At 47.0% G+C, this 16,023-nt stretch overlaps 1 protein-coding gene across 1 annotated transcript in view; it reads left to right on the forward strand.

Moving 5' to 3' along the window:
* Nucleotides 1-1,605: 1,605 nt before the first annotated feature.
* The window catches only part of CELSR3 (cadherin EGF LAG seven-pass G-type receptor 3), a 120,307-nt gene continuing 105,889 nt past the window's right edge, over nucleotides 1,606-16,023 (forward strand). Inside the window, exon 1 of the mRNA XM_061613422.1 lies at nucleotides 1,606-5,695. Within this exon, the coding sequence (XP_061469406.1) occupies nucleotides 1,606-5,695 (4,090 nt within the window). The remainder of the gene's footprint in view (nucleotides 5,696-16,023) is intronic.

Genomic DNA, 16,023 nt, shown 5'->3' on the forward strand with positions numbered 1-16,023 from the left:
CGGGGTCGCAGGGCACAGGTTGACATCTCTCTTGCATATTACTTGACCAGGAAGCAAGGACATGACAAGAGGGAGAAAAGGGAAAGGAGCAAAGAAACAGGAAGGAAGCATAATGATCTGATGAAAGAAAAAGAAATGGCATCTGCCATGTCAAACAGGAAGGCGGGTGTCCTGAATATGGCAGGTAGAATATGTTAAAGTATAATTTTGATCATAGCTGGGGAACCTGTGGCTCTCTAGACATTGTTGACCTTCAGCACCCATCAATCTCAACTACCATGGTCAATGATCAGGGATAATGGGAGTTGTAGTCCAGTAAAATCTGGAGGGCCACAGGTTCCCCATCGCTGATATACTATGTAATTCTAGGCCATCACTGAATAATAATTAAATATCCAGCCACAATAGCATTGGTAGTGAGATCTTTATATGTTCTTTTGTTTACTACAGTTTTAGCCTCCCATTCCCTGCAAGGAGCTCACAGTAGTGCACATGGTTCTCTTCCTCCATCCATTTTATCTTTGCAACAATCTGCAAGGTCAGTTTAGGCTGAGAAATAGTGACCAGCCTAAATTCACCCAATGAGCTTGAAGACTAAGTGGGGGTTTGAACTGAAGTCTCCTAGGTGCTAGTCCAATACACTAACTGCTACAGCAAACTGGTTCTTGTTGGATGGGAGGAGGAGTGGGAAACCCTACAGGAGATCAAATTGTTGATCTCTTCCTTAATCTGGATAAAATAACCACTCATCTTGTTCTTTTCTGTAATTAATCCAGTGTATACTTCCCAATTCACCCGCCTAGATGCCTGCATTACAGAGGAGGGAACCCTTTATACCCTGCATACAAAAAACTGGTTAAATTGTACTAATGGATAACCAGATTGCATTGTGATAACTTTGAGTATATGCCTCTAGGGCCAAACCAATGACATGGGATTCCTTAACACTCACCCCTTCCCTCCACACCAGCGCCTTGATGGAGGGCCCTTCCCGTACATTGACCAAATTTCTCCAAAATTGACTCCTTTGAAGACCCACCTATTTTCTTAGCACCCAAAAGCAGAGGTCTAGATCAGCACGCCGGACAGTTCCCGGCGCCCTCCGAGCACTTTGGCCAAGGCCGTCACTGTGGCAACGCCCGCTTCCGATTCAGACGAGAACTTCCCATATTCCCTCCCCGGTCCCAGCTTCCTTTCCCTTCCAGTCCCTTCGCCAGACTCAACGAGACGACCCCCCCCCGCCCCTTCCTTTCAGATCCCACCTGCCCACAATTAAGATGGCGGAGGCTTCACCCGCCTACTCCAGACGGGTGGGCGCTACCATGGCAGGGCGGCAGGAGGGGAGTAGGAGGGAGGGCGGAGCGGACCATCGGGGCAGCCGGGAGCCATGTTGGGGCTGCAGGAGGAGGCGATGCTGCCGCCGCCGCCGCGGAGCAGCCAGGCCCGCAGGGAAGGCAGCCGCCGCCGCTTCTAGGTAGATGGTAGTGGCAGCGGCGGCGGCGGCGGCACAGGCGGAGAAGGGGGCAGAGCCAGAGGCGAGGCGGGGTCGAGGGAGCGCCAGGCCCGGGCAGCCGGGCAGGGGGGCGGGGAAGGGGCCGTGGGACCATGGCTGAACCGCTACAGCAGCAGCAGCAGCAGCCGGGGCCAAACCGCCGCCGTCTTCACCCGTGCCGCCGCCTGGAGCGGCTGCTGCTGCTGCTTCTGCTGCTGCTTCTCCTCCCTTTGTTTCCCCTCAGCCTGGGGGAGCCAACGGACCGAGGGGGCTTGGGCTGCGCCCCCGCGGCTGCTCCGGAGGGGCCGAGCTGCGGGCTGCCGTGCTTCGCTGTCATCGGGGGGCCGTGGGGAGCCTCGCCCGCTGCCAGTGCCCAAGAAGAAGGCTGGTGCTGCGCTGGTCCCCTCTCGCACCCCTTGCCGGGGGGCAGCACTTCCTCCAGTGCTGGACACCTGAGCCCGCGGTGGGATAAGAAGAGGACGCGACGTCCAGCAAGCGCCCCGGGGGCGTGGGGCAGCGCCTCCCCCTGCTCTTGGATTATAAACGCTTCCGCACTTCTTCCGGATCCCCCGAGCTCGGCGGGGAGAAGCGAGAGCCCTGCGTGCTGCCACTGGACTAAGCAAGAATGCATCCTGAGGCTAGCTATGGTCGGGGCGGACTCGGAGCAGGCAGGCACCTTCTCCATCCGTGCTAAGGAGGAGCGCGGATCGGACAATGGATCCTATCGCGGGAAGAGCCAGGAGGCCCCATCCAGAACCCGCCTGCGCGCATCCCATCTCAACACCTGGCGCCGGCGAGTCTGCCTCTGTGTAGAGCAATTTCCCAGTGTATGGAACTCCACCCACCCCCGTCACCTGGTGATATCCGAGTGCCTGAACGCGAGGGCAACGAGCCCAGTAAAGCCCTCTTGGCTCTCGAGGATGCGACTCGCTTCTTTTTTCCGCCCCGGCGCTCGTTCGCCCTTCTGCGGGTGGTTCACTCTGTTGACCTGCCTTCAGCTCTGCGTGGGCCAACCGAGGCACGCTGGAGCTTCCCGCCGCTGCGCCGGCGAGTGCTGTGGGGGCAGCCAAGAGCAATGCTGCTTCCAGACTTGGGATGGGAAAGATTGGGCAGGAGCTGTTTCAGCACCACCGGCGCACAGGACAGCTCCCGGCATAGAGCTAGAAACTCAGCCGGACGTAGAACGGAGGAAGCGCGATCCCTGCCTTTTCTTTTATCCGTTTGACTCCACCAAAGGCTGTTTACAAACTCTTTGTTTTGGGGTGGGTTTTAGGAGCCCATCAGCTCCGGGATTCTTTTCCTACCTGCCCTTAAAACCTACTCATTCAACTATGCAGAATGAGCTAACCCATTCCTCCTGTGCCAAGAAGCGGAGGAGGAGAGAGGGGGCATTGCACCCTTTGCTGAGGACGCAGAGGGCAGCCAATCGTCATCCTCTCTTCCCTCAATATAATTACCAGGTCCAAGTGGCTGAAAACCAGCCTTCCGGGACCCCTGTGATAACAATGGCAGCACAAGACCCTGATTCAGGTGAAGCTGGGCACGTGTTCTATTCCATGGATGCCCTGATGAACAGCAGATCTCTGGAGTTGTTTAGCATTGATTCCCAAAGTGGCCTCATCACCACCACTGAAGTTTTGGACAGGGAAAATATGGACTTACACTACTTTCGAGTGACTGCGGTGGATCGTGGGGTTCCCCGTCTATCTGCCACCACCATGGTTGCCATTACAGTGGCAGACAGAAATGACCATAACCCAGTATTTGAGCAGAGTGAGTACAGAGAAACTATCCGAGAAAATGTCGAAGAAGGCTACCCTATCTTACAGCTGAGGGCCACAGATGTGGACTCTCCACCTAATGCCGACATCAGATATCGTTTTGTAAATGAGCAAGCCGCCCACTCTGTCTTTGAAATAGACTCCCGGTCAGGGCTGATCACCACAAGTGGGCAAGTGGACAGGGAGAAAATGGAGAAATATTCTTTGGTGGTGGAGGCAAATGATCAAGGTAAGGAGCCTGGCCCTCGATTGGCCACAGTTAGGGTCTATATAACAGTTCTTGATGAGAATGACAATGTCCCACAGTTCAGTGAGAAACGGTATATAGTCCAGGTAAGGGAAGATATAAGACCCCACTCTGAAATCTTGAGAGTTACTGCCACTGACTTGGACAAAGACAGTAATGCTTTAGTTCATTATAACATCATCAGTGGGAACAGCAGGGGCCAATTTTCCATTGACAGTGTGACTGGGGAAATACAGGTGGTCGCTCCTTTGGATTTTGAAGTTGAGCGAGAATATGCACTGAGGATACGTGCCCAGGATGCAGGGAGGCCTCCTCTGTCCAACAACACGGGTATGGTTAGCATCCAAGTAGTGGACATTAATGATCACACTCCCATCTTTGTCAGCACCCCTTTTCAGGTATCAGTATTAGAAAACGCTCCTTTTGGCCACTCAGTGATCCACATCCAGGCCGTGGATGCAGATTATGGTGAGAACTCTCGTCTGGAGTACAAACTTACTGGGGTCTCATCTGACACCCCCTTTGTGGTGAACAGTGCCACCGGCTGGATTACTGTGAGTGGCCCCTTGGATCGAGAAACTGTGGAGCATTATTTCTTTGGGGTAGAGGCCCAGGACCATGGCTCTCCACCTTTGTCTGCCTCTGCTAGTGTCACCATCACTGTAATGGATGTAAATGACAATCGGCCTGAATTCACGCAGAAAGAATATTTCATCCGTCTCAATGAAGATGCTGCCGTGGGGACCAGTGTTCTCAGTGTCACGGCAATTGACCGGGATGTGAATAGTGCCATCAGCTATCAGGTAACAGGTGGGAACACACGGAACCGTTTTGCCATCAGTACCCAGGCAGGAGTGGGACTAATCACCCTCTCTTTGCCCCTGGATTACAAGCAGGAGAGGCGCTTTGTACTAACAGTGACAGCCTCTGACCGGACTTTGCATGACAACTGCCACGTCCATATCAACATTACTGATGCCAACACCCATAGGCCAGTGTTCCAAAGTGCCCATTACTCAGAAAGTGTTAATGAGGATCGTCCTGTAGGCAGTACTGTGCTAGTGATCAGTGCCACTGATGATGATGTAGGGGAAAATGCCAGGATTACCTACTACTTGGAGGACAATATTCCTCAATTTCGGATAGATGCAAACACTGGCACCATCACATTGCAGGCAGAGCTGGATTATGAGGACCAGGTTACCTACACGCTGGCCATTACAGCCAAAGATAATGGGATCCCTCAGAAAGCAGACACGACCTATGTAGAAATAATGGTAAATGATGTTAATGACAATGCTCCTCAGTTTGTTAGTGCTCACTACCAAGGAATCATCTCTGAAGACAGCTCTCCTTTTGCGAGTGTGCTCCAGATCTCTGCCACTGACCGGGATGCTCAAGCCAACGGACGGGTGCAGTATACCTTCCAGAATGGAGAAGATGGGGATGGGGACTTCACTATAGAACCCACATCTGGGATTATTCGCACTGTCCGCAGGCTGGACCGAGAAAGCATCCCAGTCTATGAACTCACTGCTTATGCTGTGGACAGAGGGATCCCTTCTCAAAGGACACCTGTCCATATTCAAGTCACTGTGCAAGATGTTAATGATAATGCCCCCGTCTTCCCAGCTGAAGAGTTTGAGGTTTTAGTGAAAGAGAATAGCATTGTGGGCTCTGTAGTGGCCCAGATTACAGCTATTGATCCAGATGAGGGACCCAATGCCCAGATCATGTATCAAATTGTGGAAGGCAATATCCCTGAAATTTTCCAGATGGACATCTTTTCAGGTGAGCTCACTGCCCTGATTGACCTGGACTATGAGACCAAGGCAGAGTATCTAATTGTAGTCCAGGCCACCTCTGCCCCCCTTGTCAGCAGAGCCACAGTCCACATCAAGCTCATTGACCAGAACGATAACAGCCCCATTCTTAAAAACTTCCAGATCCTCTTTAACAACTATGTCTCCAACAAATCCAACACCTTCCCTTCTGGAGTCATAGGGAAGATCCCCGCTTATGACCCAGATGAATCCGACAGACTGTTCTACACCTTTGAACGAGGAAATGAGCTGCACTTGTTGATTGTCAATCAGACTAGCGGGGAACTCCGGCTGAGTCGTAAACTAGACAACAATCGTCCCTTGGTGGCCTCCATGCTGGTGACAGTCACAGGTAAGGAAGTTTCAGCTCTTTCAGTGACTGTGGTAATGTTGCATTTTCTTGAATGATGACTGTTGGGGCCAGCCTGTTTAAATGGCACCAGGCTACTGGTATTTGGAACATTATGCCATTGGTGGCCTGCAACAGCAACAACAACAATGAAAATGGGGAGAGGCTTTGATGTTAATTATGCTGGTGGATCTTTTATTTATTTTTTCCCAGCTTCCTTTAGGGCTTAATAGCTCAGTGGGCTACCAAAAAGGCAAGATTTGATTGCTCGCTGTTATCTTGTGGCAGACTCATTTCATAATTTATTAGACAGAGCCAGCTTCCTGCCCTGAAGAGTTTACAATCTAAATTAGATAAAGTACACACAAAGGAAGGGAGAAATAACAGATATAAGCCTGCTTTTTGCATGGAGAATTCAAAAAGGGAATGGTTGGAGAGGCTTCCTGACTCTTTTCACACCCTTCTTTTGTTCAGTGGTACAAACAGCTCACCAAATGTGGAGGGTGTTCCAGCGAGGCCTTTGTAGAGCCTCAGAGATAGAGATGGCAGGAACAAAGTCCAGGTTCAGCAGCAACAAGTGCCGTAACCCGGAGAGCTTGCCTTCCTGGTAGCTTTCCCTGCAGCTGTAGAACTTAATTGGAATTGGGTGGGTAGGAGGGAGGGGAGGGGGAGAGGGAAGAGGGAAAGGGTTATGGGAAGAAAAATATGACAACGAAGGCAGGATTTCTGAGCCACAGGTACTGTTTTAGATTGTGCTGCTCTGTCGATGGTAACCCCAGCCTTCCATCGGACTTGCTAGGGGTAGCAAGGAGATTTCCACTGTTTCCTCATGGCTTGTGGGTATCAGGGTATCACTGACTTAGCATGCCCAGCACCAGAGAATGTCTTTTTTAAGAAGTAGCCTCGGCTGGAGAGAGAAAAAATGGGCTCTGTTCTTAGATTTGATGTAGCTCTCTGTGACTATGTGTTATTCTGGTCTTCCTTACAAGGGACTGAGTGGCAAAGGGGTATTTGCTGTTGTTGCCATGTTGGAGGGAGTTCCTCTTAAATTGGCTTACACATACCCTGAAGGTAACAATGGTTGATTACCCTCAGGTATAGGCCAGCAAGTCCTTACCTTTCCATCTCCCAAACCTCAGGTTTTCCATCGGTAAACCATGGTGAGATCAAGCTACTTTTTGTAAAGTGCTTTGCAAGTGAAACATGAAAAAAGCAGAAACCCGTTACCATTTGCCTAATATGTTTGAAGGCTAATTTGAACTTAGCCCCAGAACTGTCCAGGATGTCAGCGCTCAGCCTTGAAACATGAAGTAGTAATGAACAGAATGCCTCTGAGCTTGACAGAGCATCTTTCCGTTGCCAAAGAATAGCCATTGCACATCTTTCTTTGAGAGTAAAGGCTTCTGGGGCATAAGACAGGACATCTGGTAATACTTTCAGCCCCAGGACCTCTTCTTTTAAGAATACCATGCTAGACATGTTCATTAAATGCATCTCTAAGCCTGCAATCCACTACATTTCCCAAGATCTTTACTCCCTCTCTGTCTCATAGCTCAGGTACACATAATTGAATGCTTTGCAGTTTTTCTTTAAAAACAAGTTGATTTTTTCCCTGCTAATGGCTGGTCTGATGTTGCTCTGGCTCCTTCTTAGATGCTGCCTCTGACCTAGGCACCAAAAATATCAGTCCCTCTCACTGTAAGGTGGAAATTGTTCCCAGTGCCATTTGGACCGTAACAGGCTTGGCCCAAGTCCCAACTGTCTCATAATCAAGATTTGGCCTACAGTTCAGATTTAATCAAAATTGCTCCTTTTTGTTCAGTCAGTCATATTAACATGCCTGTTGTCAGCATTTCTGTCTTGGCTCCAATCCCTTCTTTGTCCTCACTCCCACAAAAAAAGGGTTTACACGGGCTTGGAGTATTAATCCTACTTCTTTTTAATGTCATTTTTGAAATGCCGGGTTATCAGTTCCCTGGGTCCATTTTCCTAAGATCTGTTTGTTGCCCTGGCAGAAACTCAGTTCTTCCTTAGTATAATAGCATATATAGCAATTTAGTAAGTTTGCTCTACATGTATATAAATACAGGTGTCTCTTGAAAACTCTGCTGCACTGTGTAAGGAGATGTTATTTTAATATTATTAGTGGGAAGCAGACATAAGAGAGGCTATCAAGGAAAATCTATGATATGGCCCACAGCACACAGATTGCAGGAGCTCCTCCAGTCAGTCCCGCATTCTTTCCGTAAGACCACTCGCCTTCTGTTGCTAGCAATAGGTGTGCTTGAAAATGGAGCCTAATTATGCCAAATAACCCAACTGTGACTTGTAGAAACGGGTGTGGGAGGAGGGCCCTGTTTGCGGGGGAGGAAGAGGAAGAAGGTTGTGTCAGTGGCGCACAGGCTTAGTTACCCAGCTGAGTCTAGGGAGACTTACATTATTCATGCCTTTCCCCACATCCTTAGCTGTCATCTAGCCCCGTCCTCCCCCACCTCTCCCGCTGCCCAGATTAATTTAGGGAGTGGGCTCAAAAAGGCGGCCCTTCTTTCCTTCAAACGATGGGGGCACGGTGGTGTGTTCGGTGCAGCCGGCTCAGGCTCATTGCTAGATTGGGGTTCTTCAGGGGTTAATTGTAACTGCAGGGCAGGGCGATATCGTATTCAGGCACACATGCACTGGGAGAGGGAGAGGCAGAGATGTTGATTGCTGGAGAGCTATGCTGACCTTTTCATGCTTCTGCCAGGGTGTGCTGCTGATGCAGGCGCTGCCTCCTAACACATTTAACCCCGCACAAAGACAGGGACAAATCACATTTTCAGGTCTCGCATTAAACTGTCCTAGAACAACAAGGCTCTTGAAACGACTATTTTTTTCCTCTGTGTGGAAATGAGAGAAAAGGCTAAGCTCGTGGAGGCGAGGAGAAGTGTAGAAAGGGAATTAGGCAAAGAAGTCATCCCTCAGGGGTGTAAGGGGGGTGCTATATGGGGAGGGGGGCGGAGGGGGCAGCTCTGTGCCTTTTTGTTGGCTCTGATGGCTGCTGAAGGTGCTTTTGTTAAAGAACAACTATTTGTGGCAATCTCTGCATTTGGTTTTTGTTTGATTTTTTCAGTCTATTGTTTGATGTGTACCTTCCCTGTCAGCTTGACCTGGTAGAAAAAAGTGTAGGAGCTCATGGCTGAAATCGATGAACAATTAGTCATGTCTAGGAAAAAGGAGGGGACAATTTACGAAATTGATCTTAATGGATGGAAATACCAGTTTTATTACATTGTTTAATAATGCCCAGGCCCTGTACAGAAATTAACATGGCAGACTCAGTCTGTAACATGGAACAGACATTTATTTCAAAAGATCAGCAGCAATAAATATTGTTGTTGTTATAATTAGAAAGCAAAGCTGGTCTCAATACATGAACTGCTTTCATTCCTGTGAAGGGATTTCTCATCCCATGAATTTGGCAAGTTCCAAAAGATGGAACATTGAACTGAGGTCCAAACTAGACAATTAGTAATTGTGTGAATTGCTTTTTAAAAGTAAATTGCAGGTGTGTAGACCTCACTATGGATTGAGGCCACAATGGAGGCAAAGGGTTAAAGCCCCCATCCCCCACAGACCAGGGTCCCAATCAAGATCAGGCACTCCAGTGCCTGTAATTTCCTTTTTAATAACCGCTTGCACAATTGCTAATTGTATGAATGGTTTCTTGGTTAGTTTGGCCATCAGGTCTACAAAACTAGGTTCATACCCAAACTCAGTAATGGATTCAGTGCAGCCAACTTTGGAGAAGATATTGGCTCTACTTCTGCTCTGGACACATGCAGCTGGCCTTGCACAACAGAGAGCCTCTGCACAAAAGATGTGCATCACCTGCCATATCAAAAGACACATCCAAACAATTCAATAAAGCCCAGATGACAATTACAATGTGGAGGAGTATTCATACACAGATTCCCCCATGTGATAAGTGCTGCCCTGGCTCCTGCTGGGAGGAAGGGCAGGATATAACTCAAATAATAAAAGAAATAAAATAATAAATAAAAGTGTAAAGCACTTTGGATACTTAGTGTTGTATATAAATTAGAGTAACATTATAGTCTTAGTTTACCAAATTATATATACTACTCATTTCTGTCTAGCTACTAAAACAGAAGAGACTGTCACAAGTAGATTTTAATTCTGAAAGAAAAACGAGAGGTGTAAGCCAAGGTTTTCCTTTAGGTACAGATTTAATAAAACCGTTGATAAATAGAATGATCTGCATCATACTAATAGGTTTGACTAAAACTTTACATTACTATGATCAAAACTATTCTTCCCAAAGGGAAGTGAATATCAATAAGCTAACAGAGGTTCCTTGACGTGAGAGGGCAAGATTCCTCCCGGATTCTTCAATTATTGCTGTGAAAAGCCTCATGTCAAAACAACTAGTGCTGAGGCGGTAGCTGGTACCATAGAGACAGGAAGTTCCACAGATGTCTGCTGCTGAGATCATGAATCCTGGGGAGCCAGAGTCACATAGCCAGCATGGCAGTGGGAAGCACTTCTAATAGACCAAGGGCAAAACTTGATATTATAAGGAACATGGGACTGTCACAGAAAAAAACAATTCTGTTTAGAGTTCCTTCTTCCCCTACGATAGCCTCTAGTTCAGGGCTGGGGAACTGGTTCTGGCTGGTGGGCTGGTTCTTATCTGTGCCTCCACCCCAGGCGTTGTTTGACAGGTGGGTGGCATTACCCATCTTTCAATCATCTGCCGTCACAGTGTCATAACATGACCCATTTTTACCCACCCTGGCAATGTTGGCCTTTGGGCAGTTTGCTCCTGGAGCTATACCAGCCCTGACTACCAGCATTCATTAGACCCACGGGCCAGAGGTTTCCCTGTTTAACTTACCCAGTGTCCTGTTGTCATCCTGCTCAGTGTTGCCATTAGGACAGGACTTTGGGGCAGAAGTGAAGGGCCCCACTCAGCAAGGTGAGCAGGAGGGCCCCTCAGCACAACATGGCTGGCTTATCGCATTTTGAAGTTACACATGTTGCCATCTAACGAGGGCCTGACCAGTCAGTTTAAAATGACCTAACTGCACTACTGACCATGCCGCTCAGTTCTCCACCTCCCACCCCCACAGGAAGTAGCTAGTGACACAGAGTAAGGGTGGGAAAAGATAGCATTCTCAGAAAGCCTACGCCAGAGTTCTTGCTTCTTCTCTAACCCAGCTAAATTAGCACTGGCTAGATGAATGCTAAAACAGGTTTTTGGATGGGAGAGACTTTGGGATGGTCCGCCAAGCAACAGGGCCAACCCAAGATGTTTTGCTGCCTGAGGTGAAGACTGGATGATGTTGCATCCCTCCACCCCATTCCATGGATATAGAGAGGCCAACAGATTGGCTGTTGGATTTTCCTACAACACTTGGTGATGGGCAGCATCCTCTGCTGCACCTGAGGGCAGAAGATGAGCTTTGCCATGCAGGGCTGGCTTTGTGGCACATAACACCTTGTCCTCCAACTGATGCAAATGGCTGGGAGAGCACAGAAGGAATGAGCGAGGAGAGCTGCTATAACTGCCCTCTGCACCTGACAGCATCTGCTGTCTGAGGTAGCTGCCTTACTCTGCCTAATGACAGAGCCCACCTTGCCTAGCAAGAACTTTAAGTCCTAAGTAATGGCTAAAATTGAAAGCCCCTCTTGAAGTCAGAATTGCAAGCAATTTGCTTTTTTTTTCCCCTGGTCACATGCTTTACGTGTAAAAATGACCTCGTTCAATACTTGAATCCTCCAATTCAACATTCCAAGGCAGCGTAACTAGAAAAGACCTGTGCCCGATAACTGCCCCAAGTCAGGGCAGACAGTATTTGCTTGGATGGCCTGTTGATCTGGATCTTCTGATGGTCTGGCACCTCAGGGAGCAACAGGCTTAAGAAAGAAATATGCATTGGACAGGAACCATTCCCTTCAAGCTTAGAGGTCATTTTGCCCTGACACCTCCTGATCCAAGATTTGCAACACTCTTTGGGTTGGAGTGGAAGTTGCTTCACACTTTATTCAGTAATCATTTCTAGCATGGCTAGGCCCATGCTTCACTGTGATCTACAATGGTAAAACACAGGGAGTATGAAAGGGAAACATTGTTCATCTCCAAATGCACAGTAACGTGTGAGAGAGCCATGATCCCAGTCATGGTTCCCCAATATGTATGCTAGAATTTGGAGATACAAGTTTACCACTGCAGCCACTGGTATAACACTGGCAAGCACAATTGTGAAGTGTGAAGAAGCTCTGATATGTTTTCTTTGCCTCTGCCCAGTCTAGCTTGAGGTTTGAGGTTGAGTGAGCAGGAAAAGTGGCTTGGGAATCCGGCAGAGTATGTGCCAGAAAGACCTCACAATAGTCTGTTGAAATTAGTGCTTTGACTGATTCTGTAAAACTGCAGTGGGTTGCATGCAGCCTTCCATCTTTCCATGGGAAAGGTTGGAAACTGGGATGAGTCCCTCAGAAGTCACTAAGGATCACTAACAATAGTCCTGTGGACCACATGAAGGACCACAAGGACTGACAGAATGCTACATGCCATCTTCTATGTCATGACTTGAATTTCCCTGATGCTATTAAAAAAAGGTCTCGGGGTGAGGGCATAGCTGAAATCGAAACTGCAAATAATCTTTAAAGATCTGGAATTCTCAAGACATAAACATCAGAGCCGCCAGAATGTATTTGCTGTCATGACTTCAACATGAAAAGCTCATTGCATATTTCTCCACTGAAGTCAATCAAATTACCTTAGGGCTGAATTCACCCTCTGTTTAGTGCCAGATGTTTCTCTGAAGCGTTCCCATCTTTGGGATTTGCTCCCTTGTAGGTCTGCCAGAGCTCCAGGCTAGTTATCTTCAGGGTGTCATGCAAGCTGCATTTATTTAGGTTAGGTGTTAATTAACAGTTTTGTAGTGTCCTTGAATTATATGTTTTAATCTCCTTATTTAAAGTTTCCAAGGCAAGAGATACTTTAATTAAATTAGTAATAATGCATCGTGAAAGCCAAATTTGCCCTGATTTGCAAAATTGCTTAATTCCCTCAAATCATCACCAGGAACTTTAAAGAGTAGTGGATGCCTTGCAGAAATAGCAAAAACCCAAGCAAAGAAGTATTTGCTTCAGGAACAAGAGGCTTTTGTTTTACCCTTCCTGTTTCTTTCATGTAGTGGAGAGCAATCCAAAGCATTTTAACTCATAGATAGCTTCCACTGAATTCAGTTAATCGACTCCCTAGTCAGTGTGTTTAGGATTGCGACTTAAGTCCACATAAACTCCAAGAAAACATCTAGACTTCAAAGATCACTTCTTTTCTTTACTTTTTGATCTGAAAATCATTGGTCTCTGTTTGCAATGCCCGTAATGTCTGCATGGGCAACTATGGGCTTCTACAGGTGACCTGTTTATTCAGCATGCATCCTGATTTGCTTGTACAGTGCTATGTCCAGTCTTTGTTGAATATTCATCCTGATTTACTTGTAGGGTGTTTACATAACTTCCCGTTTATTCATCCCACACTTTTCAGTTCAGTTTCCTATTTGCAAAAAGACCTTTTTTAAAAAAGTGGACTTATTGCGCCAGAACAACAGAGTGCTTTAATCCATTTTTATCGCACAAATATAAGCTTCCGGTATGTGCTTGAATCTCATCCCACAAAATAGTGACACTTTGGATTCACCCATTGTTGTTGTTGTTACAAATACTAGTACTACTCAGATTTAATGCTGTATATAGAAGAGAAAGCTCTTAGGCTTGGGAGGAGGGAGCACATCCTGCTAAAATTATTGTGAAGTAGGGTTAAAGGATTGCACAGTTCTAACCACACACTGTTAACTGTCCCCTGGAGTGCTTCCATACTCAAAAGCCAATATGGATGGTCTCACATTAGGGACCAATTAGTTCCATCCACTTGGACACAAATTCATGGCCATAGCATCCCATTGTCAGGACTAGAGTGTTCTTTTGTGTTTTGTCCAATTGCCCTGGGTAAACCACTCCACAAAGAGGTATAGTTTCCCGGCGCTCAGTGTGTGTTGAAAAATAAAAATGTCAGTGATCACAGACTATTTTCCTCTAGAAGCCATTGTAGAATGTGAACAACAGCAGAATGAACTAGTTAGTGCAAATGTTAGTACAATATTAGATTCAGCACAATATTCTTATTGCTTTTCTCTGTGCAGTCACATCTGGAAGTGCTCACGTGTATCATCATGTGCATGACTGAACTGGTGGTGCATAGATTCTACATATCTATATATGCTCAAATATGAGCATATTTCATCTCATAGGCACTGTTGCAGCGACTGTTTCAGAAGCAGTCTAGCATTGTAGCTCCCCAAACACTCACTCAGGAAATTATATGGCCAGGCCAAACACAGCCTGAGGCCTTGCTCCTGTTTTGACACTACAAGAGCCTTTCCCGACACGAAAGTTATTTTTTGTGCTGGGGGAAGTGCCTACCAGATCTGAAATGGTGCACACTTTTCTTCTGTGTACTTCTTCCTGAGCAATGCTGCTCAGGGACTGGTGCTGCCAGGTCAAAAGCAGTTTGCAAAATACTCTACAGTTCTTCAATCATGGGTCTTTACATGTTGTTGGACTACAACTCCCATCACCCTTGGTCATTGGCTAAGCTGGCTTGAGTTGACGGGAGTTGTAGTCCAACAACATCTGGGGACCCAAGGCTGAAGGACACTCCTCTGCATCACTTCAAATCTGGACAAATACCTCTCCCAAAGCAAGATGAGAGGATGCCCCTAGAGGTCTCCAGGCCATCCTCTCATTTTGCACTAAGGGACCATCTACCTGGTGGTCCACTCCTACCTGGTGCCTGGAGGAGCCAGGCTCAAACCTGCTGGTATATAGATTTGATTTTCTAAATTGTCTGAATGTCTTCCACTGTTGTGTTGCCCATGTTGGACACCAAGCTACCCTCTGAAATCCCCTCTTCCACATAACTATGAAAGGTGCAAGAGCACTGGTTTTTCTTTCTTTCTTTCTTTCTTTCTTTCTTTCTTTCTTTCTTTCTTTCTTTCTTTCTTTCTTTCTTTCTTTCTTTCTTTCTTTCTTTCTTTCTTTCTTTCTTTCTTTCTTTCTTTCACCACCATGAAAATAACCGAATTTTTATTTGAAGTGTGTATCTTATGTCAGGCAGTAAACGAAAACGATGTCCAAAGCACCATGTGTGAAAAAACCCAATGTCCCCTAGAAACAATATACCAGAGAAGTCAGTTCAATGGGTTCAGCCTCTGATAGATTTGAATGCCACTCTGTTTTTTCCTTCCCTTTTAGCATCAGCAGGCGTTTCACTGAACACGGCTAAGATTTTGACTTCTGTTCTCAGCCCTCAGATTTTTTCACATCCTCCCTTCCCCTCCAAAGTTATCCTAGGACAACCTGTCACATTGCACCATTGGAACAGCTCATGTGCTGAGACCAGGCTAAGCTGGAAGGGTCTAATCATTCTTGACATCTCATAAGAGAAGAGCATGGAAGGATTATGTAGTTATGTGTGTGAATGCACATTCAGTATGTGACATATGTATGTTTTGTAAGAAGAGCTTACATCGCGGGGGAATTGATCAGAGAAGCTGAGAACTGATCCCTTTCTGGGCATCTCATGAGACTAAGCCACAAATGGCTGCCGAGAGCCGGGAGACATTCTGCTGTGCTCCTTTGCTCTCTGCAACCATAACCGGCTCTGGATGTGTATATGGTTGGCAGAAACCACTGTGACACGTCCAGGCTACCACTTGCTGTTCCTGGCTTCTTGCTTCTTAAACTACATGTTGAGGAAGCTCCGATTGGAGAGGGACATGAATATTCACCAGCCTCTGGCTCTTCATCAGTTACCAGGGTCTGCGTTTATTCAGAATGGCTGAGGCTCTCTGATTAAAATTACTCCTGGGGGGGTTGATGCTTCCAGCCAGCTTTGGGCTGTCTTTGTGAGTCTGTTGAAAGGTGGGGAGGGGGAAGGGGTTGTCCTCTTAACCATCTGCTTCCCTTTAATGTAGAACAGATTGTGAGTCTGGGCAAGAGGCCGGAGTTCCAGCCAGGACTGCACTGCAAGTGTTATTCGTAACATAGCACACGCACTAAAAATAACCCTCCTAGTGTGTATTTGTGTGTGTGTATGTGTGTGTGTGTGCATGCACATGCACATGTTTGAGACACAGAATACATTGTTTGTATGCAGTATTTCTTGATGACACATTGCTCCCAAGAATACTGATCAGATTACCAATTTACCACTATGTGCTTGTAACCACTTGGGAAAGAAATGGGAAAGAAGAATTGACCAT

This window comes from Rhineura floridana, chromosome 3 (genome assembly GCF_030035675.1).
Source record: "Rhineura floridana isolate rRhiFlo1 chromosome 3, rRhiFlo1.hap2, whole genome shotgun sequence".
In the NCBI taxonomy this organism is placed as follows: domain Eukaryota; kingdom Metazoa; phylum Chordata; class Lepidosauria; order Squamata; family Rhineuridae; genus Rhineura; species Rhineura floridana.